Source organism: Phalacrocorax aristotelis, chromosome 5 (assembly GCF_949628215.1).
Source record: "Phalacrocorax aristotelis chromosome 5, bGulAri2.1, whole genome shotgun sequence".
In the NCBI taxonomy this organism is placed as follows: Eukaryota; Metazoa; Chordata; class Aves; order Suliformes; family Phalacrocoracidae; genus Phalacrocorax; species Phalacrocorax aristotelis.
Genome location: NC_134280.1, coordinates 35,167,311 through 35,193,774, shown reverse-complemented (window position 1 = coordinate 35,193,774; position 26,464 = coordinate 35,167,311). Strand labels below are relative to the sequence as shown.

The 26,464-nt window shown below is 40.1% G+C and overlaps 1 protein-coding gene across 6 annotated transcripts in view; it reads left to right on the top strand.

The window, feature by feature from the left end:
• MYO1B (myosin IB) overlaps nucleotides 1-26,464 on the top strand; it is a 121,645-nt gene that overhangs the window by 24,621 nt on the left and 70,560 nt on the right. For all 6 annotated transcript variants that reach the window (XM_075093912.1, XM_075093916.1, XM_075093914.1 and 3 more), the window contains exon 3: nucleotides 8,223-8,338. In XM_075093912.1, coding sequence (XP_074950013.1) covers nucleotides 8,223-8,338 — 116 coding nt within the window. The remainder of the gene's footprint in view (nucleotides 1-8,222; nucleotides 8,339-26,464) is intronic.

Below are 26,464 nucleotides of genomic sequence, written 5' to 3'. Positions count from 1 at the left end.
CTTGTACCATCCTGGCCATGGTCACTGGAAGCCCTTCAAGAAAATTAGTTAAGTTTCATGCCATGGTGCAAGCAGGGCAATAAGAGCACTCCTAACAGTTAGAGAACAGACTACAGCTTGATTACCTCTTGTTCAGTTTTATGTGTATTTGATGGAAAGTTTAATGGCCTCGGGTGTTAGGTTGCATACCAGAGCGCAAAGCTGGAGGCTGTGCCTATAAAAATAAGCGTGAAGGCTGGTGGAGCTGGAGTTTGGCCAAATATCCTACTAAAGACTATCAGATTTTGCAGTAATCTCATGCTGAGTGGCTTTGTGGAGAAGGGCTCAATGGGTAACGTGCATGTGTTAATTGGAAATGGGAATCTTGGAGTTTATTCATGTCTGGAAATGTTTGGGGTATGTCTGACCAAGAAAAATCTCATTAAAAAGCTGTAATTGTTTATTATATTCTTTTTGCAACTCTTAAACTTTTCATTGATGAAATTTGCATTGCTTTTTTTTTTTTGCAAAAATTCTTATCTGTAAATATCAGGAACAAACCTGTGAGTGTTTTTCTTTAACTTTACAGAGTAAAATGTGGCTCATGGGCAGTGCACTCAGCAAGTAGAAAAAACCCACAATGTTGATTATTTGAAGGTTCTAGGGAGCAGTTTGTGCGGTTAAAATGTGTGACCTAGAGACCGCATGGAAAACTTCAAATACATTCATAAAATTCAGTTCGTATGTCACTGATGAATTTTGAGTCATTCTGTTGAGCTCCCTCCCTGAACTTTTTATTGTGGTGTTCTTTTTTTTTTAAGTTGGATGAAATATGCTCAGCTGACCCAGCTCAGTAATTATTTTTCCTTCAGATTTTGGGATGCTGCCAAATGAGAGGGTGGCATCTGTCTATAAGTGTATTTACAGCAACTCACAAATGGTAGAGATCTGGGATAAATTGTAGTCTATGCATAAGTCTGAAACTTATTTTTGTGCTGGGCTTGTTTTGTGAGGCGTGTGGAAGTGGCACGGGAGGTGTGAGGAGTCTGGAGGGGAGCGGTGCTGCGTAGGCCTTTAGAGGCCAGATACTGCTTTATTCTGCTGCCCTGCACATTTTTCCCTGCAGTTATGTTGTTTCTTGAAGGCTTCCCAAATTTGCAGAGGTCAACATTTTGTTCCTTACAACAAAACATTTGTTTGCTTTTTGTTCTTACAACAAAACAGAATATTTCTCTGATGTCAGCATTTAATTTGTATTTTCTGTGCGTGCAGTTTGTGGGCTGTTTTGGACAGGAACAGTCTTATGGTACTGAACACATGTTGTTTTATCACTGCAATATTTCATATTCGGCATTCCAGTATAGCAACTCAGTGTTAGCTGTTTGAGGTAGCATCTTGTGGCTGCCTTCTGGTGGCATGGCTGTTGCGGTGTGCTTGTTTCAGACTGAGCTGCTTCCTGTTGATCTCTGTTGTTTTGATATTTTGGGGCTAGCCTTTTTGTTTCTGACTCGACTTTATTCCACTGTGTCTGTCTACATTATTGATTCACTCATTTTTCAGCTACCTTACAGTATTTAGGAGTTTACTGAATTGCTGTCAAGCACAGTGACTTTCTTTGTTCCTGCTGCACTCATACGTGGTATTCCAGATGCTACATTTGGAAGAAGAGAGTGGAGGACAGAATTATGTGATTTAGACCAATTGTCTTGGCCTCCATCAGCCTAGTGTGACCATCCCTCTATATAACTCTGTTGTGAAGAATAGGGTTTTATGGTATTGGGATACGTAAATGCAGCCTGCTGGGAAAATCTTCATTGTAATATGATTGAATAATTGTTGAAGTTCAATTTTATTCCCAATTTTGTTACCTTCTGATGTCAGCATGATGATGTTCATCTTTAGTATGCTGTTTCTGCAGTCAGCTGGAGTCCTTTCTTGGGTTTTGAAGGGGGTTGTTGACCCCTGTGGTTTTGGGTATGGCCTAGCTGCATGCGTGCCTGTCGGTAGCAGGGCTGTGCCTTTGCTGCTCCTGCAGCAACACGCAGAAGAGTCTATCCCTCTGCTCTCATGTACCACAAAGTATTTACTTGTGTTTATCCAGGAAGTCCAGCCTGGACTGTTGGTCTTCCTTTGGGAGTTTGAGGAGTGGCAGGGGTGGTGACTGAGTCGTTTCTGAAAGGCAGGACGGTTTGAGAGCTGGAGAACAGCAGCCATCTATCTGCCTGTGATGGTAGCCCAGGGGACCTGAGTTTCCTCAGATCTCCTTCTCTTCCTCCCTTGGGGGGATGCCTGTGTTGGTTTGAGTGATTTTCCCAGCAGTGCCTCAACAGTTTCCCTCTTTGAGGGAAGCTACTGAGTTGTAGTAATAATATTGTTGCAGCTGCCACAGGCTAGGACCTAGAAGCCTGCTGCTTCTCCTTCAGATGTGAAGAAGGGTTTGTGTGCCCAAGGCACATCTTTTCCCGTGATAGCTTGTGGTCTAAGAAGGGGTATTCTGCCTCCCTGTAAATCTTGCTTTGCTAGTTATCTAGATAGAAATTCTGTTGGTCCTCTGGCCCATTGCATCAGGCCACTCTGGTAAAACAAACCTTGTAACTTGCCCGGGGTCAGGAGTAGAGATTTTTGCAGCCAGCAGGTTGGTTGCTTTTTACCTTGAAGTGCTTCATGGGAGGAGAGTTACTTATCTCAAGGCAGTGCTTTGTTTCCTTTCCTTTTTTAATGGCTCCCACGATGCTGAGCATAGTGTTTGAGACACTTGTTGGTAGGGCTGTATGCAATATCTGCATAAAAGGGTAAGAAAATATTAATAAAGATTACAGAAAATTATATGCGTATTGTGGGCTGTGTGTAGGGGTCGTCTTCCCTACGCACTCTTTCTTTTTTGCCTCTGATGTGACGCTTTGAAAAAAGAGAGGAGGTGGTGTAGGGAATGCCTCCTGTAGGGCTGCAGGGATGGTTACAGTGTTGGCTCTGCCCCAAAATGCTGTGTAGTTCTCCACTAAGGTGAGGATGACGTTTTGAGCATTTACTAGTGGTTTCAGTGCATGTTATATGAAATAAAAGCACAAAAGAAAGATTAATGGAAGATTGGCAAATAACAGGAATAGAAGCAAAAGCATCCAAGTACTGTAAAAACATGGTTTTCACCCTGAAGAACATAGGTTAGCATTGGCTGCAGCATGGCAGGAGACTTCCTCCCCCCACCCCATTTTATTTGTATAGAAATAGTAAAACATTTTGGAATGAGTGCTCTTGCTAATGTTTTCACCAGTGGTTTCTTGGCACAGACTCTATCCAATCTCCAGCTACTGCTTGCTTATGAAAACAAGTCTTCATCTTTTCAAAAGTGAGCAAGCACTGACATTCTGGGGTATTTAAATGCTTTTCTTAAAATTTCTTGTGTCTGCTTTGGGTTGACTTCCTCATCGCTTACTTTATAGGTTTCATCTGTAATTGCATCCTGTGTAGGAATTCTGTTTGTTTATATAAAAACATCCCAATGTAGTCAGAGAGGCGGATGGCTGAGACGATTAATCTGCTTTGTTAATAATAACATTAGAGTCTGTCATAATGATTGTGAAGTTAGCAGCAATATTCACCGAGCAGCAGAAAGATTTCTGTGCCCTCAAGAAACTCAGAAGAGAAATCTGTTAATCTGTGTGCATGCATCCACTTTACGCACTCGCTTCAACTTGTCATGTGGGTGTCTTTCTCTGGCAGACGCTCTGCTTTTACTTCAGGGCTCATATCTAAAACAGGTTGTAGTACGATTAAGGGCTTGATCCTGATGGGTGTGGGTTACCTGTAGCTTGTTCAAGCTGCTGCTGCTCTTTGCACAGTGACTTGTGGGATCAAGTCCATATTGAAGAATATTTTAGCACTGTTGTTACCCTTTTTGACACAGGTGGTCTGTGTTGTGATTGTTTGCTTTGGGAGGGTATAGATGTGCTCTTCTGCCCATCAGCCATCAACATATTTGGTACGTGACTGTGACACATACTAATGCTGAATTTTGTCTACTTTAGCAGTAATATGGTTTTGCTTGAACTGTGGATACTGTTGCCTCAGTTTCTTCTTTTGCTTGATTTATCCTGCCCCTCCCGCCCCCCCCCCCCCCCCCGGAGGTAAAATAGCTTTATTGATATACTGTATCCCAGGGTGGGAAGTACTCTTCCATAAGCTCTACTAGTAGTCTTCTAAAAGCTCCCCTTCTCGAGTTGGCCTGTACTGCCTCTTCCCTGTCTATCAGATTTCACTGCAGTGCTTGTGCGTTCTGGCTGCAGAGGTGTTTGGGGACCTTTTGCTGGGCTCTCTGTAAGGTTTTTGCAACCTCTCAGCTGAAGAGGTCCACAGATGTCTCAGGCAGTTTGCCAGTTTCTAGCAATAGCTTTTGCCAGCCCTTGGCTGGGAAGAGGCTGCTGCCTGTAGGCTTCTCCTGAGCAATGGGACTCTTGCACTGTCATGCTGTTTCAAGCCTCTTCTTAAGCCAGTCTTAAAGCTGCTTGGGTTAGAAAGGCACAGAAGAACTTGCAAGGTGGATACAAACTTGAACTAGTAGTAACAGGTTGCCCCAAGGGCTTATGTTTGCTTTCAGTCCTAGGGGGAGAGAATGAGACGTCAAAGTGTCTTGGATGTTGCACCTCCAAGAGCACTTAGAAGTGATATAACAAATACCAGCCTTTTCCGGCTGAGTTGTGATTTAGAATTTTCTTCCTACTCAGGCTCTTGAGCCCTTTGCTGAAAAAGAATGAGTTGTCTGCATTATTTTGGTGGAGAATGCAGAATGCGTAGTCATTTGACCTGATGGAAATTTGAATGATTTCTGCAGATGAAATGTTAGCACATTTCAGTGTGGCTGTGCTACGTGACAGATACACTGATAAATGACGAGTGAGCGTCCTTTTAGTCTGGATTCTGGGCAAACATGCCAAGGAGGTAGAATTTGCCTTTGTGCGTTATTGCAATAAAGTAGAAATTTGGAGGAAGGAGTATTATCAAGAGTCTCTAGTTAGCAAAACTTGAGGAGACAGCAGATCTTGTCCAAACTTGCCTAACAGGACTATGTAAAAACAAAGAAAGAAATAAAATCTTCTGATTGTATTCTGTGCTTTCATCATCATGAGGCCATTCCTCTGGCGTTTCATTTTTTTCATTGAACAGGCTAAATGAAGGATCTCTTTAGTCCCCAGCATGCCATGGTATGGTCTCCCACTACTCTTGGGCGTTCTGCTTTCAGCACTGGAATGTTTCTGTGCTTGTGGCTTGCTCAAGGATTTAAGCCATTTATTTTGTTTGTTTATAATAGAGTTCTGGTGGGAAGGCAGATGGTATGTGGGAAAGCTATTTTCCAGATCTGTTTATCCCCATTATGTGGAATCTCACAGACCACCAATAGCAAGTAGCTATTAGGCATCAGCTTGGAGATATTGGCATTTTTAGAAGACGAAATGTATTAGTTCTTGTAAATGGCCTTGCAGCAAAAACAATGATTTCTTGGCATGCTTTAGCTTGGTGTTTAAAATGGAAATGAGTATGTCTTTGTTTCTATATAGTCATTTGACCTTTTGAAATATTGGTATTTTAGGAAATGGTCTGTATTTGTTCATGTCTGACAATAAACAGCTGACTTGAATTCCCAAAATACATCGTCTAAGCAATACTTAGCTATGAAGAGATGGTTCTAAATAAATCTTATTTGAACTCCTGTATTCAAAATTAAAAATCAAGGTTTCCACGTTCACTCATCTTTCTTTACCTTGACATCTCAGGGTAGTTCAAGGAACTTAGCAATTAAATTGTATGCTATTATGGTAACAGAATAGTTGAAAAGGGCGTGTCTTCAGGTTCTAAAGAATTCCTGTTTCAAAATATAATCTTCAAGATCTGGCCTTCATCTCTCTTCTGCTGACACTTTCCAGCACTGATTTCACAACAGGCTGAATTCACAAATTTTTACGATTTAAGAGGAAACAAGTTAATATATTAATGTTTTATCAGAAACGAGTCCTAATTAGGGTGCACTTGCAAAGACTAGAAAGCTTCTTACTCTTGGGTATCTGTTATTCTTGCCAAACATCTGTAGACTTGCAAATTGCCAAAGCTACATATATTGAGAGAGTAAACACTGTAGAAAGGCAATTCTTGACTTTTCTTCTCGTTCAGCCAAAGAGATTAGACATAGATGGAAAACACGTTCCTTCTTAGGGGGAGGATGACCACAAAACTAGAACAATTTATTTTTTTTTTTAATTTGAAGAAAATATATATCAGCACACACTTCGGCATGTGTCTAAAAGAAGCAAAAATCTTAATTATTTTGGGATTTTCTCAATGGTCTGTATCTGAATGCCTTTAGGGGTGCTTCTCTCCCAGGTTGAGGTGCGAGGCAGATTGGGGTTGTCCCTCTTTGAAGTTTCAGCCCGGCTGCCAAGACGTGAGGCACCTTCAGGCTTGCTCCGCCTTGCAGGCTCTGCATGGGTTCTTGGTGTGAAACCAGCCTGTTTCTAGGGTATTTGGTCTGTTCTGGGCTCAGATACATGGGGGGAAATGTTTTGCATGTTTCTGGCTAGTTCCAAAGGAGAGGAGAAAGCATGTTTTGTTTAGAAATGGTGAGTTTTGAACCCAATTAGTGAAGTATTGTGTTTCATTGTAGCAGCAGTTGTACCATGAACTGTCAGCAGTGGCTGCTTCTGTTTCATCCTGTGGGTAGTAAACACTACAAGGATGAACTGTGAGAGTCTCTGGAGGCCTCATGCTACTTGTTTTATCAGTTTGTTCAACTCGGTTTTAAATGGGATAGAAAATGCCATGTGAGTTCACAGCTTTGCCTGTGCGTATGCGTGCTGTCGAAAACGGGAAATCTTGTTCTCCTAGCTTTCTGCTTAGGACCGAATTTGGTTAGCATTCAGCAGAAAATTGCTTTAGACATGAAAGTTGGGTAGGGAAGAGTTGCAGCAATTATTATTTTTAATTTGTGACTGCAGCTCTGGAGGTAATTCACTGGTCTGCTGAACCTGTTGGTGAGTAACTCTTGGGCTCCTTGTGCCTCTGCTCCCATTTAAAAATGCGTATTACACCACTTTCCTGTAAGAGTAATTGTGGGGAGAAAACCAAATGGTGATTGCAAGGTACTAAGGTATCACTGCAAAGAAGCCATTTAAAATCATAGATCTAGGTAAAAACTGTTGTTGTTCTTCCATAGTTACTAGCAAATGTAATCCAAATAATGGGAACCTGTGGCTTTTGTGTACAGCCTTTATACCTCCCGGGGGTCCCTGGTTATTGGAAAATCATGTTTCACCAGGTTTTATTTATTTCATGGTTGTGGAAAGAGCTACCAAATGCCTGAGGTTTAACTAATCTTTGATCAGCATCTGCAGGCAGGGTGGAATTGGGGTTTTGGCATTTTTTTGCCACTCAGGTGTATTTGAATGCAGCTCTTGCCAGCTGGAGGGAGGTGTAGAGAACTGTGGGGCACCCGGCAGTAGGCTTGATGAAGGCAAATTAACTGTGTTGTGCACTGACATGGTAATCATGGTGTACGGTATCGGTCTTCACTCAGCTCGGTGGTGAATGGGACCTAACAGTGTAAAACAAAACATTGCACTGTCTGCTTTCCAAGGGTAATGGCGAGTATGTTTAAAATACAGAAATAAAAATAATGTTTCGTGTCTGCTGAGGAACCACGGTAGGACTTTGACTGACTTGAGTCCTGACAGTAAATGTCTCCTTTGACAGAAGCCTGTCAGATTCTGTTAGCCTTTGGGTTTCTTCCCTGTGAAGCTCTTCTGTGCTCGAGGCATTGAAGAGATGGTGCGAAGCTCCTCCTCGGGTGAGGGAGCGCAGTCCAACTCCAGCCTTGCCTTTATGTGGTTTCGTATGAGTGCCTAAGGGCTGCAGCAAAGCTCGTGTGACATTTGCCATGCAGATGGAGTCAGTTCTTCGTGAACATCTGTGTCCTTTTCCCTTTCCCTCCCTCAACTGAATTAGTCACAGAAATATTGTGATGGGCTTTCTTTCAAAAAATGTTCATAAGAGACTTTCGGTTTTGTAGCAATTGCTGCTTGGTACCCAACAGTGATTGTTGAGAGACATCTAAAAGGTGTTTCAGAGTGTATGTACATATTTATTCATAGGCTTTTTGTTGTTTATTTTTGCATAAGTATTAAATGGGAGAATAATATATAAGCAGCAAAAGTATGTTAAAAAGAAAAATCCATCATTTTTTTGTTTTCCTTCAACAGACATACATTGGCAGCGTGGTGATATCAATAAACCCCTACAGATCTCTACCCATTTATACTCCAGAGAAAGTGGAAGAATACAGAAACCGAAACTTCTATGAACTCAGTCCTCACATGTAAGTACAGTGAAAAAGTTTTAGTTTTCATTCTGTCCTGAAGCAGATGGTACCAGCTGTCTCTCTCATCAAAATGTCTGTGTTGATTAAAGCAAACAAAACAAAAGTCACACTACCACTTCCCCAGAATGAATTTTTATTAGTTCATCTGTATTTTAAAGAGAAGTCAAGAAGTGTTACTCTTTCTGTTTCATGTATTTAGATCCTGGTATGTGCATTTCAGAACATTTTCCTGTAATTGTTGGCAGTAGCCTTTATTACTGTATTGTAAAATAAGTAGCCTGGTTTTGAGGATATCTGTTTCTTTCAAAGTCCAGATTGCTTGTAAAGCTTCTAGGTCTCAAAAATGTTTGAGTCATATAGTGTTACTCTTCATATCCAAAACTCTTAATTTCTCTTTGCATAATACGAAAAAAAAACCAACAAACTCCTGAGGAATGCTGAAACATATTGGATATGTCTGAATGGTAATTGTAGGAAAATAAAAGCTTGGTCTCTTCTGAGCTGGGTGGAAATGAGCTCATTCCAAGAGAGCAGCCAGAGTGCCGTAAATATATAATGCAGATTTTAAGGCTAAAATACATAGCATATATACAGACATATAATATTGCAAAACATGATTTGCACATGATGTAAATTCCAAGTCTAAATTTAGGAATGGAAGTCTTATTCTGACTTTCATTCACCTTCTGTAATTCCTTTACGGGGGTGCATATTGCAAAGAAGTCAAAGGCCTTGCCTTGTGGTTATAGAGAACTGACATGACCTGCATTATTTGGGCCTGGTCAGAATTATTGAGCGTAATGGAAGTTAAGCCCTGTTCATAATAGGACAAGAATTTGATCACAGATGTGGGTAGTATGGCTGAAAATGAGGTACCTTGTCTTCATGGTCTGTATGTTGCAGTAATCCTTTTATCTTGTTAGACGTCGTAGTGGTTATCTACAATGAGGAGTGTTAGACCTCTCCTCTTCATCTGCAACTTTTCCAGATACTTCGACTGAAATGCAGATGGCCAATTAATCAGATCAAATAAGCTTCTGGTAGTTCTTGTCCCTCTTGGATCTGAACCCTGGCTATGTTCTAGGTTTTCTTTCTTCACAGTCTTGTTTGGAAAGCACAGTTGATTGCTAAATTAACACAGTTGATTGCTAAAAGAACTTTCTGCTCTGCTAACTTTGTTCAGCTGCATAAAATTTGCTGTCATATGATGGAGGATTTTAAAAATAAAATCTGGGAGTTGCAGTTTGTCTGGCATTCTGAGTCAGTACTATGTACTTGCTTACCTGTTGAACCAAGTACATAGCAATATATTGATCTCCACGTTTTTTCATCTCTCTTGAGAGATGGTTTTCTAGACTAGAAATGGTCAACAGGCATTCTTGTATGTGTTATGAGAGTCTTGGTAGAAAAAGTTTCATGAACATTGCTCATCACTAATGATAATAATTGTATGGTCAGGCTGCTAACCATCTCGGAGCAAAGTCTTCTAGAGTCCAAACACTAGAAATCCACCTTAAGAGTGGTAGTTGGAAGTGAGAAAATTTGAATTTTAACTTACTTCAGGAGATCTCAACTGTGTGATACTAACGGATTTTCCTTGCCAGTTTGGATAGAGTGCCAAGTCATGGAAAGTGTAAGACTAATTTGTCTTGGACAGATATGATCTCTCCACAAATTTGCTTTATTTGGTATTGCTTCTGTATGAAAATTTTGTCTTCTGACACCTGCTAAATGAAATAATCTTTGTTATGGTTTCTTTTATAGACACTTTATGGTGACCTTGCTTTCCTTCCTACTTGTCTGTAGATGTTTGAGAACTGCAGAATCAAGAAGGTCACACTTGTCTCTGCTAAAATTCTTAAACATCTCACCATCTTTAAAAGATACTTTTAAAATATTGTAGGTGTATGAAATAAGTGCTATGGAATCTGTGTTACACCAGCCTTGGAGCTTGCAGCCAGTTCTGGGGTTGACTGATCTTGGGAGTAGCAAGCCACTGTTAAAAGCAGGGTTCAGACATATCTGGGGAAGTTGCTACACTTCCACAGAGACCTTGCAATCTTCAAGGTGGTTTGTTTTTTTTTTAGCTGCTCAGGAACTTTAATGAAGAGATGCTGTGAGACAAATTGCAATTTGTGGTTTTTCTTCTGATGTGGGGGTAAAAACCCCACATTGATTTGTGGAGATGTACATACTTATTTTTCTTTGATGTGTAAATCTCCACTGAGCCATGGCCTCTTCAGAAGAATGGATTGTGGGCACGCCCACTGTACCATTTAAGTGTGCTTTGGGAAAAGGCTTTTGGTTCCTATTGCATAATCCTCAGCAAAGCAAAACTCTTGACAGTTTATAAGGAAACTGATGCATATGACCTAGAAAGTGTGCCTAGAAATAAAATTATATACAGTGCGTTTCTTATTTCAGCATCTCCTTTGTACAACAATCCATCTAATTTTGTTACTAGTGCTAGCTAGAAAAATGCAAACAATTTATTTCAAAAAACTTCTAGCAGTGGTTCAGTTTGGGATTCCTGTAGAAACTAGGTCTGTATGGCACCAAAACTCTTCCATCAGAAATAAACGTGCTGTCACCTATTGGCATGATAGCTCATTCTCCAAGGTCTCTCATTTCGGAGAGAACCTTCAGGTTTGGGAATCACAGGTTTTAAGCCTCAGCGTCTCTGGAGCAGACTGCCATGGGACGTTCCCAGAGCTGTGGCTCTGTGTGGGAGCTCCTGGGAAACAAGGAATGTAAATCAGGTTTTGGTTATTTTCCAGTAGTTTCATATGACCTTCTGTCTGTGCTGGAGGTACATGCAAATGTGTTGATGTGGTGGATTGGTATAGGGAGGATGTGCTTGAGAATGCCAACTGTCCCAGTAAAATAGCAGGCTTGGTGAGCAAATGAAAATGGAAGGAAACAGAGAGAGAAGTATATAATGACATGAAGGAAATCCATACCTTGAGATTTTTTTCCCTATATGGTCATTGAAGGAACATATTAATGGGAGTGAAAAATCTTGTTCATGTGTTTTCCTAGCCCTAATCTGAAAGAGGGAGTGAGTGAACACCTAGTCACCTGCTCCATGTTTCCTCAAGAGCGTCTGTGAGAGTGACTGCTTTCAGTGACGCTAGTTAATACTTAATTGCAGGATTTAGGCAGGTTTGGGGTTTTTTTTTGGTTGGTTGTTTGGGTTTTTTTAAGTGACCTTTGGAAACTAGAGTAAGGCCGTGGACACATTTTGAATGGGCAGACAAACTGAATATCTGGAATAAAGTTTCTGGTCAGACAATTTTGGATAGTGTTATACCTGATCAAATGTGATCAAAGAGGTTTTCTTTTAATAGTTCATTCCTCTCTAAATATACCACTGTTGTTGTGGCACCATGTAATAAAGTGTTACTTTTCTAGGTCTCCTGGAATGGCTGTTTCCATAGTTTGTAGCTATTTGCAAAGCTGTAATAGGAAATTTACCAAGCTTTTTTTTTCCTCAATTTTTGTTTTTTTAATCTTGCTGGTTTTGTCTTTATCTGCAAGGTAGGATCAAACCTGTCTCTGACTTGACGGGGCAGTGTATGACATTTCAGTGTTCAAACAGTTTGCTGCTTGCTTTGTGCAGTCCTTACACTTCTGTTCTGCTATTTCAGTGGATGTAATTACTCTATCAGTTGATGTAATTGCTGTTTTGCTTACCTTGTGGGTAAGCTAGACATGAGAGAGAACCAAGCTGTCTATCTTGCTAATTTGCATTGACTTCCGCCAGTGACAAAGGCAGATGCTGGCATCTTTGAAGTGAAGGCAGTAGGAAATAAAAAGCTTATAGTACCATTTTGTAACCGTCATGCCATATCGCTTTCCTTCCAGTAACAGATTTGCTTTAAGGGACTGCAGAGTAGGTGCCTTCTTGCATTTCCTATCTTAACATCGGCTCCTGGCTCCTAGCAGCTCTCCATCTCTGGGAGGTAGGGTGGCGTGTGGCTTTTTGTTGCCCTTCATGTTCTGAGACACCTTGCCTGCTCACTTTAGAGGAATCACAGATTGTTTTAAGTTGAGGGATGAATAGAAAGTGGCAACTGTACTGCTAACGGCAAGTTACAAGCAAATAACGCTCAGAGTCAACGTGCATTTTTTTTTTTTTAGTTATGCACTGAAGTATTTATGGTGAATAACTGGGACAGCGGGAAAATATTTGGAGAAGGCTTTTACCAGACATCTAATGCATGCCACTTAGGCAATTTTGCTGGATATTTATTTACTTGTTATTAGTTCTTTTAAGTCTAATATTTCTGAACAGGCAATAGTTTTGCATTAAAAGCTTTCAGTTTTAGAGAGACTTAAACTTTTGCAGGCAACTCCTGAAAACTAGCTTGCCTTTATATAGGATACAAGCACAAAGGTATCAACCTGATGCCTGTTAAAATGCAACAATGAGGAACTTATTAATATTACCCATTTCAGTGATGATTATATTAATAATTATTGGGACAAATCATTATCCTGGAGGTATTTGCAATTACTCTGACAATAGATACAATTTGCTGTTCCCTTTTCAAGTTTTGAGCCAATGTAAGCAGTGCATATAGAAGTTGTATTTTTGCTTCTGGCTTTTTTTGCTGGTATTCCAGGACTGCATGTCTTTGGAAACACCAAGGTTATAGTAACCCTTTCTCCTCCTTGATTTAAAGCAAATATTTTTGTCTGAAGGGCATGATAAAGCCCCAGCTGTGAGGAACAGTTTTTGCCTATATGTAAAACTAAGCTTTTCCCCACAGGTAGCAGAGTTTTAAGATACACAGAGGCTATCTTTATTTGTTGAAGAAGGGGATGGTGGGGTGAGAGCTTATGCCATAGTTCAGGGTCCTTCAGGGTCCTTCATCGCCCCAGTATGTTTATCTTAAATTTCCTTTTCAGTTTGTCCTTTCCTCATCTTCATTTGCTTTCATTTTGGGTTTTTTTTGGGGTGTTTTGTTTTTTTTAAATCCTCCGTATGGATTTGTTCAACTTGCAGTATCCCCTTTTTGCAGACCTTTTGCTCTTATTCCTAATAATTCCTGACTTCTCCAGAGACACAATCTTTGGTCTTGTTCCTGTGGCTCAGCAAAGTACCTCTTTCAGAAGAGATTTATAGTTGAGGGAAGATGATCACTTCAGAGGTTAGTTGGCAAAATTAACTGCTGGGCAGGGAGGGAACATCTATGGCTGACAGAAATCATAAACAGCAATTAGGGAGGAGTGCCACTACCTAATTGTTAAACCCATGCTATGAATGAATTGAAAGAAGAAGCGGGGCGGGGGAGGACGACGACGACGACACCCTACAGAGGATATTGAAGGGGTCAGGCTTTTATAACTCTCTTAACCTCTGTAGCGAGGCAGTACTGGATGTGGTGTATCCATGGATGTAAATCCCTCTAGTGTATAGATGAAAATGGGATGAAGCATCACACTTGCTTCAAGACTCAGGAGGACTTCATGCCTGAGAAGAACCTCTTCTATTGCAGGCTGCTGGCACATTACTCATGGGGATGCAGAGTTTCCTAAATTTTTCACTTGGTAGGAGCCCTTCAGAGAAAACAAGAGTTTTGAGGAAGGCAGTTGTGAAATCGCCATCTGATTCTCTGAAGAACATTTTGGAAGTGATTTGTGAACTTGAAGGCTTAGGTTATAAAGCAAGGTTTCTCTTGCATGCAACAATCGATTTAGCGTTTTCTTGAAATTTGAGCAGGGCTATTTTAGTTGGTTTGGATAGCACATAATGCAGCCTTTTCACCCCAGTGCTTCAGAGGTGAATATAGCCTTTCCGTTGGTCCTCTAGGTAGGACTGCCTAAATTAAGAAATGAAAAGGCCCTTTAAATTCTTTGTGTATGGCACTGGTGCTGTCATACTTCTGTCAGTGCCCGGGACATGGGATGCTGTGTGTAGTGGCAGAGCTATAGCACAGGTCGGGTGGAGCTGCCTGCACACAGGCTTGCCCAGACATCAGGCGGTCTGGAGGTGTGGAGTCCAGGTGGATTTTTGTGCTGTTGTGGCAATTAAACACTTCTTGGGCTAGAGAGGAGTATATATAGACTACAGGGGGTATAAAAAGCATCAAGATAAAACTGTCTCCCAGAACACCCCAGGAGGCAGTGAGGACTCTGCCTCTGGTCCCACCCTCTAGCACGTCTGTCTCTCAGAAGCTACAGGAGCATATACTGCTGTAACAAAATTATTCAAAAGCACCAAATCCACTGGCTCACGAATTATTTTGGTTTCCACAGCCGTCCCAGCTGGCAGTACTGTCAGTCACAGCTCCTGAAGTCCAGCAGCCAGAGGCCTCCCTCTCTGGGCAAGACTCACCTGGCTCCGGTAGAGCCTGCTCATCCATCAGTTTCTCATTTGGAGAGCCGTGTGTGGTCCTAGCCAATTTTTTTTAAAAAAAAAAAAGGCAACCCAAACCCGCCCCCCACCAACCTTCACATGTCCAGCAGGCTTTTTGAAGCAGCTTGCAAAAAATGCAAGAATTGGGTACCTTTAAAACATAGTGAGATTGTAAGGGAAACACTTAACTTGAGATCTGTTCCAGATGCTTCTGTAACTCTATAATTGTCATCATGGTGTATGAAGGAAAATAATCTTGGGGCATCCTTCATGAATTAACTGCTGGCTTAGAGCCTCAACAAAATAACTTTGTTTTCAGAACTGTTTTCAAATATTTACTAGTACCTCTGTACACAGCATACTTTCACCTTGGACTTCAGTCATGCTGGGGATTGAGAGTCAAATGTTTTCAGTTATCTGTGATGATCTCTCTCCTTTTTTTTGCATGTAAGTGTATTTGTTATAGTCTGTGTTTATTTATAAGCATAAAAAACTTTGGGGTTTGGCTAGATTGTCAGAGCAAAGATAATTTTTTTTAAAAAGCGCCTTAATATATGTTGGATAGTTGGAGACCTGTGTTAATGCTCCAGTAGTCTAAACTAATGGTAACTTTTTTTTGCCAGATCCCCTTTCTCTCATTTTTTTTTTTTCTGGAACTGGAACATTCTGGCTAGCGTTCATATTATGCCATTGATATTTTTAGGATGTGAAATGCTGAGATTTTTTTTTCATTAATTCACATTGTCACATAAAGTAGAATCCCTCTAATTCACACAAAAGGCTTGGGAATCCGTTGAGTATGTCTGACTGAATTTTGTGAATGAAGTGGGCACTTAATTAAATAAAGGAAAGGACCTGCAGTAATTTTTCAGTGTTGTAATGCAGTTCTCTAAATTTGTCAACACACAACTGCTCTTTGTCTCTTCTAAACATTTCAAATAGTTCTTCCAGCTTTTCATATGTACGTGTAGGCTAGAAATAAGACTAGCCTTTTTTGTGCTGCTTAACAAAATGAGGTGGTTCTGATTAGAAAATTGACCGATGTTATGAGAAGACTTGGAAATAAAAGCATTTTTAAACACTTCATGCAGCTTTTAATATAACTTGATTTTTAGAAAAGGATCCGATAGCTTCATTTTTCTTTTCATTAGAATTCTGTGACTTTTTGCACACTGCAAAGTACTTAAAGGAGGCACTGCTATGTTAGGCTTCTTAAATGCAGACTGAAAAGTGCAGGCAGGTAGAGGCCCTATCAGAAATGACTGCAATCCCATTTTATGCATTGTGTGTGCATGGACCAGAATTTTCATTATGCCTTTCCTGAATTGGCAGCATGGTTCTCTGTTAAGAACTGGGATTTCAAAATGCAATTAAGAACAGCTGTCATCCTTTCATTGGAAGTGTCTCGTTGTGTTTAATGGTTGTCTTTTTTATTTTCTTTTTTTAGTAATTTATAACACACCAGGAAATGACCATCTGCTCTGTTAGAAGCCTTTGTCATGATTTTAGATACAGCGTAAACAAGGCTAATGTTTAAAGCCTTAAAGAAACTTCAGTAAAGTTCCAGCTCTTGTACTACCTTTAGAGACAGAACATTTTCTGTTCAATTTCTTTTTATTGGCAACTTCATGCAAAAGGCTCTGATTTCTTCAGCTCTGGGTACATCATGGTTAATGTAGTTTGGGTTATTAAAGATCAACTTTTCATGTTATGAATCAGGAAATACACAGTCTTAATATTTACTGTCTAGCACACTGAATAATCTTTTACTTATGTTTTGAATAGATAAGAACTGGGATTGGGATTTACAAACAAAGGTCTGAATTGTGGTCATTTCAGTAAATTAGTTCACATCTGCATTTTTCTTGGGTACACGGTTTCCTTTTATATGCTACAGAAATTATTTTTAGTTGCTAAACCTTGTGGAGTTCAAACTGCAACTGGTCATAATTAGTCCAAGATGATTCTTAGTGAGGACGTATCCACAGGACCAAAAAAGATGTGTGCGGTTGTCATCCTCTTGAGTATCAGCAGACCAGCCAAGGACGTAGATGAAATGCAGTCCACATGGGTTGAACTGAAGCCTAGTGTTGAAGCAGTCTGAAGAATGCTTTTAATTTCTTCCTTTCACTATTAATGGAAAGAAAATTTTGGATATATATACACAAATCTCATGCACAAACTTGAGCAAATGCCATTTGATAGACTGACTAGACACGCTAGCTTGATATTGTACCTGAGTTAACAAGCTCTCAGAAGCTGAGATAAGCTCTAGAGCCCACATTGTCCGGGGGTTCATGAGAGGTACTTTATTTGGAGAAGAGAGCTGGGAGGCAAAAAAAGTTGTGTAAGGATTCTTAATTTCTTAACAAACTACTTGGTTTGTTAAGAGGACTTAAGAGTTACTTGCAAAAGTGAAAAATTCAGTAACTCCTCCTGTAAAGTAGCAACATACCTATGTAATTACATAGTGTTGACATTGCCCATCAGATGTTTTCCAGATAACTGAATTACTTTTATTTGCAGTTTTGTCACTGTTGTCTCTGATAAACTTGCAGGCAGCTGCATGCTAGCTTTTGTGGTCCAGAGCCTAGATTTAAAATCTGACGATTAGCAACTTATTTAGCTTACAAATAGCTCTGAGGGTGTGATAATATTCCTATTTCTCCAGTACTGTAATATGAATTTGGTGGAGTGGTTGGCATTTTTCCTGATGGCAAACTGTTGCTTTCCATTGCAGCCTATTGCACGAACGCATGGCTGACATTTTTTTACCCACCTCACCAGGCAAAGCTGTGAAGTCACTCCAAGATGCATCTTTTTATGTGAGATACTGTAGCTCTTAGCTATATGCAGCATACTGGAGTTAAGTTGTGCTACAGTATGCTGTTGTCCTGTGAGATGAGACCTTTGAAAGCACGTCCCTTTCTGTGAGTATGTGAAACTGGGCACCTCACTCACTGTTCCTCTTCTCCTGAGTACTGGAACACATTTAATTACTTTAGAATAAAGGAATAAATTTGTTTTTAATTCTCCAGTTAGCGGAGTGGAGCAAGCTTTTCTGAGAGTATTGCTACTTTTGCAATAAAATTATTTGCAGCAAGAGAAGTCTCTGCAGGAGCACATGGTAGCAATGCAGACTTACTGTGGAAGCCAAAACTTGACTTGCTGTATCTCTGATCTCACTGCATCGGGAAGAAACGACTTACTTCTACCTTCTGACTTCAGGGTGATGCTTCTTAGGGCTGCAAATAAAAGCAGGGTTTTCTTTTTGCTAAGCAGGAGTACATTTTTGGAGGTGGCAACATGGAACACTGCCTGTTCGCTAAACATTTTTCCATGTCAAATCGTAAGAGCAGCACTCCCCTCTCTGCTGCAGGAAAACCCCGCAACCAGTACAGCCCTACTGTGGTTTAATTTGCTAGATCAAGGAGTCACTGGCATTTTTTACACAGAGCATCTGTGCTCAGCCACTGACTTGGACAAGCTCAAACTATAAGGCCCAAAGATACATCCTATTTACAAAATAAATTAAAAGAGAAAAGGGAAAAAAGTAACTAACAATATATTCCCATCTGTACAGGAAAAGCCAAGCTATAATGATCATCGCTCCTTTAATAAGATTATAGAGAGTGGTCCTCTTAAGTATTTCACTTAACTGTACTCTGGGCCTGTTTTTTTTTCTGAAATGGCTATGGATAATTGTAAGGACTTGTGTTTAGCCACAATCAGTGTTTTAAAAATGAGGAGTAATTGTTTCTCGGTGTTTTATTTTAATGGAATATGTATTATGCTTAGTCACCTAAGTCAAGATGAATTACAGTTTTATTGGAGGAGTTTACTTTTAGCGTGCTATTCACACAGCGCAGCAGCATACTCAAAGCGTGTTTTACAGAAAAGATTTCTTTCACATAAAATTTGGTCAAAGCTGACATGAACTGAACACATGTGTTTGACCAGTAAACTTCCCTAATTTTTAGACACATGCTGTATTAGGTACAGAAATGAATTCAATTTTCTGTAAAATATTGAGAGTCCGGATATTTCAGTGCAGAAAGGGAATGACTGTTTTCCCCTGCTCCCCCTTTTCCTCCCTGTCCCACCAGCCCTTCATTTCCACATATATGCAAGAGTTCAGAGGTGCAATTCAAATCTGCTAGTATGTAGATGAAATAGTAAACTGGGATTCAAAAAAAAAATTCGTGTCCTCTAGTTAAACTGGCAGAAGCCAGGCACGGAAAATCGGTTTGCACCTCTCTTTCCTTACAGTTCCGTTTGTCTGTCTGACCCCTTGATTCTCCATTTGAACCGGGGAACGCGCTTAGTAATGGAACAAATCATAAAGTTTTACAAACCCAAGCTCAGGGGCTGCAAAGCTTCGGAAGGTCCATGCAGAAACACGAGTCTCTTGCCACCAGCATTTCTGGTGTGCCGTGAAACTGCTTCCCTCGCAGGTGACTGCATACTACTTTAGTGCAGCTGCGCTGGCAGTTCAAGGAAAAGTCTGGAGCTCCTTACAGACAACATGGCTACCAAAAAGATTCAGCATATGCTTTTGCAGTAAACCCACTGAGTGTAAGCTGTTTCAGGCAGTCATTAAATCAAACATGCAAGTGCTGATTTGTCTTATGAAATAAACTACATCTAATTAAATAAGTTTTTTGTAAAACAATAGAAAACACTTCCTGTACTTCCCTTCACAGATATCATGGCCCAGTAAAATTACTATTTTTCATAAACAGAGATCCCTTTTCCCCCAAGAAACATAAAATCCTTGCAGTGCATGTTACAGTAAGACCTACAGACTTGCTGTAGGTCTGTAAGAGGCCAAGCTGTGTCCTCCTGTGTCCTCCTGTGTGATTGTGTAGGAGCTGGTTAGCTTCCTTGGCTAACGCTGCCTGGTATGTGGGGTGAGAGATTGCCTGGGTTACATATTCATCTAGTTAATGCTGTGCCTTGGAAAAGGGAGTTACTGGTTCATACTACATCTATGGGCTGAGTATTAGTATGGGTAAGGAGGTGATGGTACGTGGCATCCAGCTGACTGATGTAATTTCAAGGAATGGGACTAGTCAAGGGGGAATCCAAGCCAAGCTGCTCTTCTGAGAAGCACATGACATGGAGGTCCTCCCTGCCCCTGCCTTGATTTATGATATTCACTTCACCTGAGTTCACTATTTTAATTTCCTTCTTTAGGCAAACCAAGTCATGAGTTATACCTGTTGTTTGTCTGCAGCTGCAGGTGTTTATGGTGTATAGCTGGCGCTGGTCCGTGTTAGTTCAGTTTAGAATGCTGTAGTGGGCTTTCCAAGGTTAACGTTACCAGGACAGGAGACAGACCTGTCAGCTTGGTTGTCTGCAGCACCACAGGTCTGCCCAATGCTCTGCTCTGCTCTGTCATCATGTTACATCACTTAGGAGGACCCAACCTTGGGCCCAGGCCCAGGTCACTCTCCTGACAGTCTGCTAGGTGTATTTCACTGTTGGCTTACACTTTCGCTGCCGTTCTGAGCTGTTGAATGTGATGTGGACGTGGTTACTGGGGTTGATAGTGTTTACCAAAATTTAGAGGGAAAATTAATTTTGTCATCTGGATTAGAAAGTGGAACGGTCATCCTCGGCTTCAGAGATCCTGTTTTCCACTGGTTGAAGGAAAAGAATGCAACAGCTGGGTCATAGGCTCCTGGTGAAGGGCATTTCTTGTTTTCCATTGTACTACTGTGCAGCTCTAAAGAGATGCTTTAGATGATGTTGAAACAGGCAGAAAATCATAGGCTGCAGTGTTGGATTTTGTGTACAGTGCTGAGGAAAGACCACTGTAGGTTTTCGAGAAAACTACATTTTTTTGGACTGTCAGTAAAAAGGAAGTGATCAAAACTGATAAAGCCTCCTGCTTGCCTGGAGGGGAAATGTGTGCCATCCTGTGAGAGGCAGAAGGATTGGGGATGGACTGGGCTGTGGTGAGCTGGGAGGTTGTGTAGGCATGGTATTTGGGGAAGAAGCATTGGCTGGACTTCTCTGCAGGGAGGTTTCAAGGTGAAGTCCATTGGACACGTCTGAAATCTGCTTCATCCTGAGAAGGACAAGATTTTCAAAAAGAACATTTTCTTCCTTTTGTCCAGAGCTCAGTATATTGGCCTGAATCAACTCTTCTATCAACCTGCAATGTGTGTATGAGATGAGAGGGTATATTATATTCCCAGTCTACTGGAACACAAAATAAATCTCTCTGGCTTAATATTAGGCTGTGGTTTAAAGGGTTTTACTCTTGAAAATCAAGAGTGGCTTTATCTGTCCTCTTCACCCTCCCTTCCCCTCTCCCTTTCCTTCCATAAATTATGGATGCTGCTTACAAATCAAATGGGCTGATTTACACAGCTTTGGACTTTATTCTGCATCTAATAACATCACAGTTGCTAATGTGAATAACAAAGTGGGGAAGCATACGCAGGAGGTACCCTTCTGCTGTGTATAGTACCCACATAGTATTGTTGATAAAACAGGTTTCTGTGCTCACCAGGAAAATAAAATTGGAGAATATGAGTAGGAGAAAAGACTTTCCATCTGTCTTAGCACACCTCTTTATCCCGGTGTTTAAATTTGTTTTTTTTCCTGATTGACGTTTTCCAAAGAACAGCTGCTTGCCTGTGAAGGTCTGTCCTAGCTGATGCTCCATCAATTTAGCTGTTACTTTATTCACTCCAATGGCAGGCTAATCAACCTTTTCTTTTCAAGTGTGTCAAAGTGCTGAACATGAGACAGTTTGTAATTATGGAAAATGGGAGTACACTTTCTATCCTTAGGGCAATTAGATTAAATGATTCTGCACTATGAGCTAATACTATAAATAATCTCTTACAGTTGTTTTTCCTGAATGGTGAATTTTCCACTGGGCTTCAACAGGTGGGGCAAACATATACAGCAAATAGTGATGATTTACAACTTAAAGCCTCAAAGCACTGCATAAAATGTGCTTGCACTATTCCTAGCTCCTATTAGGAATTTTTATACCGAAACAAACTGTGATTCTAATGTTTTCGCACCACATATTGTGAGAGGAAGAAATAATTTTTGTTGTTGTTGTTACCGGTTCTATGCATTCAGAAAGAAAAGGAAGGAACTTAAATGATGCTTTTAATTAAACTTGAAAGAATTAATATAAATTACATTTTATGTAAAAATCACTGTAAAAATGTATGTACAATTTACATCTTACTGCTGTTCTTTTTAGTCTAGCATAGTATACAGTCTTTGATAAGCACTGGCTCCTAATATCTTGCCAGTGTGTTTAGCCACAGTTGAGCAAAAATGAAGTGGTACCAGGGCTCTGCTTCACATGGAACTGGAACGGTAAAGAAGAGAGGTTTTCTTCATTTCCTGTGAAAGTAGGGAATGAGTTGGCAGTTGCAAGCCAAGGTTAAGCAATAGATGTTTGAAAATGGGGACCAAGACACAGAATTAAAGCAGCAGCCAGCAAAGATGGGATGAAGGGAATTGACTCTCTTGATGACTAGAAAAGCAATTGGAGGGAGTTCAAGACAGTGTTAACTAATTACTGTTAATTGAGAATGCTAAGGGAAATGAGAGGAGGAAAGAAATACTGATAGCTGGTGAATACTGATCGTCCTGATTTTGGCTTAAAGGAAGAAGATGGTGGAAGAGTAGAGCTGCTCCTGTGAGCTGAATTTATGATAATAAGAGCAAGGATTTTACCTCTGGTGTAATTGTGGGTGCAATCTTGAGCGTACAAATGAAGCCCTAGCAGTTGATGCTCATTTTGGGGTGAGTGGGTGAGAACATTGCAGTTGTCTCTTCCTGACCCCAGTGTTTTGTTAGAGCATAGAGATGCTGTTGTGCTGCTGAAAATTGCCAGAGCCCTTTGGAAATCCCCCTTGGAGGCCTATTTGCTGCTTCCCTTTGTTAGAATTTTTGGGTTAGGACTTTGCGACAGATCTGGCCATCTGGAGCTACGTGGCTGAGAAAGCCATGCTATAAAAAAGCAGAGCCTTCTTACTGAGCTAGGTGTGGGTGGCATTTTGATTTAAAATTGCTTCTATAGTTACATCTTAGCTAAAAGAGAACTCCCATAAATATTTCTGTGTTTGTTGTGGTAGGAAAATGTCATCTTCTTTTATGAAAACCTAAAAATCAAAGGAGAGCTTATTATAAGGTATGGTAAATGACACTGCTGACACACTCTCCAGCTAATTCAAAACACATGGTTTATAACTGCTTTTAAACTACAAACTCTTTTAAAATTTTACTTAGGCTCTGTAATTGTGAGGTGGTTCAAAGAGTGGTATGTGTTTTAAACCTAGAGTTGCAAATGTTGACTCTGCAGAGCTGTATTTCTTAATGCTGCCAAAAGGAAAATAATAGAATGATTCTTTGTGGTCTACGGATCATTAAAATGTGCTAAACTAAAATGACCTTAAATGAAATTATTTTATATGCTTGTAACAAACAGGGCATAGAATGAAATTATATTTTTGGAACAAATAGAGTTTGAATCAAAAGACACAAAGTTGGTTTTGTGTTTTTGTTTTGGTTTTTTTGGTTTTTTGTTTTTTTTTGTTTTTTTTTAACTGCAAAGATAAAAGACAATAGATAGGAAAGACTGAGACGTAACGGTATGCTATGAAAGTCGATGTGACAAATGAATAGATCTATCTTTTTCTTTGAGATAAAGACCTTTGTTCAGGCTCTGACATAAATGTGTCTAATGCTGTTTATGCAATGCCAGAAAGACAAAGAAATCTGTTCTTTAAATACACTCTTGGTTATGCCTCCTCCAATTGAATCATTGGAGCAGTGGTTGAAATGTCAGAGGTAAATTTCAGAACACTTCTACTAGGTAACTTGTGATAAGTACACAAAACTTATTTTGAAAGGAGTCAAGTGAATTTTTTCTTTTGTCTGTAGTAGATAATAATTGATATAGTTGGGAAGTATTAGGCTTTGCTGGATTGTGTAGAAGATTGGAGGAAAAGATAATGTATGCCAAGTGTCTCTGATTGGATAGAACCAGAACTGGATGAAATCCCACTCTTCTCCAACTTCAGAGGTCTTGTTGCAGTTTTAGGCTCTCTCTGCTGAGGGAGGAGAAAAAGTATGATTTGGTGTTTTTAACTATGTAGTGCAGACAGAGTTAATAAATACATCAAGCGGTAAAATATATTTTGAAGGGGCTGTTGGGAAACTAAAATTCAGTGTATTAGAAAAGATGAATGGTTACTAAGCTGATTAACTCATAACTCAATATATCAGCAGAGAGAATACTTTCTCTGTGCTTGATGCTGACTTCATTTTCTGGCGTGAAACTACTGCCAAGAAAGTTGTTTCAACAGTGAAATACTAGTTGATGGCTGAGATTATTTGAAGGGCAGCAGGCACAGAATGAGCCATCCAGTCTGTAAGTTTGAAAAGCATCTCAGAGTCTTACCTTCCTGCTGAAAGCCAATTTTCTGAATCAAATCCGTGGAAACCAGAGTGTTAGTATTATTGTTCTCTCACATGGCCCATGAATGCGCAGTGCAGTCTTAATTCTTTCCTCTTTATCCTACTGCTTTTTTTTTTCCTTGCAAAAAGGAATGTCATGTGTGCTGGAATAAGATTTTCTGAGTGCCGCACATTGTACTCTTCAATTTACAAGTATATCTGCAGCAGCCTTCAACAAATATTATTCATTTCCTAAATATGTCCTGTAAAGAGAGTCTGGTAAAGTGTTACTGCTACTGTAGTTCAGACTCCGGAGAGCATAGTGAATGCCAGAAATTGAGTCCATGGTCTCTCAGCAGCAGCAGAATATTTTTTTTTTTAACTAGTTCTCCAGCATGTTGGCCACATCACAAATTGACTTTGTTGTAATGCTAAAAACATTACAGCATGCTACTTTCTCGTAAACGCATTTTTACCTCCAATTGAACTACTGAGTTCAAATGCTTCAATCACCATAGCAGTATTAAATTTTGAGAAATCAGTCTTAATTTGGGTTCAACGGTGTATGTATCAAAAGGAGATAATGATCTTTGATCATGGTTGTTAAGTGGATGGCCCAACCATCTGTGCAGAGAGAAGAATTATAATTTAGCGCTTTAGACAGTGTAAGTTAGCGAGAAAAGCAGTGAGAAAGACAGAGCCTTGAGTCGGTTGTGCAGCTAGAAAGGTGATGTGCTGCAGGAAAGAAGAGGACAGGAGGAGCGCAAAGAGGGGGGAATCAATGGCATGAGCATCATTGGCATGACCTAGGGAGGGAGGGGAAAGTGTGATTACTTAGTAGTAAAGGAGCTGTAAGGTATCTCGTTTACTTGTTTTCCAGCCTTTTCAGAATACCACTCACTTGGTATGCTGGTCCCTTGTAGGATAACATGAGCATCAGCTGAGCTGATAACATGATGCAACCATGAAAACAAGCAAACAAATCCAATATCCAAATAAGCAAATATGAGACGAGTCTAATACTAGTGAAGGATGGGGAGGTATAAATGGTATTGTACATGCATGTGAAGATTGAACTGGGGGCAATATGACATGCTCTCCATAACATTTTGGGGGAGAGAAGCCGGAAGGAAGAGCTGCCTCAGCTAAGGGACAGTGTAGCAAAAAAGAAATAAGTATGAACTAATTTGCGTATATGTAGGTTTAATACTTGAAACTTTCAAGCTGCGGCAGTAGGAGCCTCTAGAAAAGGCTCTGTGTGGCTCTTGCCACTTGCATTGTGTTGTCCATGCTACCCCTAACTAGTTTTATGACAAAGGCTGTGGCTGCCTGTGAAAGCACTGTGTGGCTACGTTATTCAAAACAAATACTTGATCTATTTGTAGTTATCAGCTGAATGCAAAGCTCCTGAACTGTCATAGAATAAAGAATCAAGTTCCTTAAAGGTGCATTGAACCTGGAACAATTATGCATTTTATGTTGACCTGAGAGTTCATTTCTATTTTTCATACATGGTTTGTTTACTGCAAATAATAAACAATATCCACTTTTAAGTACATACAAACATTGAATATTTTACTAGGTGCAGTAATCTAACAAGGCTCTTGGTCTGTTGAATGGATGTTTATTCCATGTAAAAATATGCCGTGTTTGGCTATCAGATTTTTTCTTTAAGTTGTGAATGCCAGTGTGCCTTTTTATTTGGATTTTGCTTTTATGTTCTTTTTCAGATACTACTTGCTTAAGTTTTCCCAAGGGGTTTTAATGCTGAGTTTTCAGAGTCCTTTATTCTACGAACTGAAAAAATGCAGTTAAAATCAATACTATTCTTTCTCTGTCTCAAAATGACTATTAAAGAACTAAGTATAAGTAATGCATCTGCATTTCTCCAAAATATATGTTGCTGCATGGCAACAAAGCAGTTCTGGGTTCAAATTGTAGCCCAGTCGTTTCAGGGTCATGATGTTCTGAGCTGCATGGAAAGGCATTTTTAGTCAGGAAAGCTGTTGATCCTTACTATATTCTTTAATTTCACTACATGACATCACCCTTACTGAGTTAAGAATGCACTTATTGGGAAACGTTTCTACATCTTTATGTGAAAGTCCAGCAATACTTGAATGCTTAAAATCCTCAATATTTTATAAGGTTCTGAGATGTCTTCATACTTTTCAGAGTAGAAATCGCAGCATATGGTATTGTTAGCGCTCAGGATTCTCCTGTTTCCTTCAGACAGAACATGTCCTGTTGATGCACTGACATTTTGTTCAATGAAGGATGCTACCTAAATTTCCCTGAAATTTTGTGAGGTTTTTTGAGCTTGC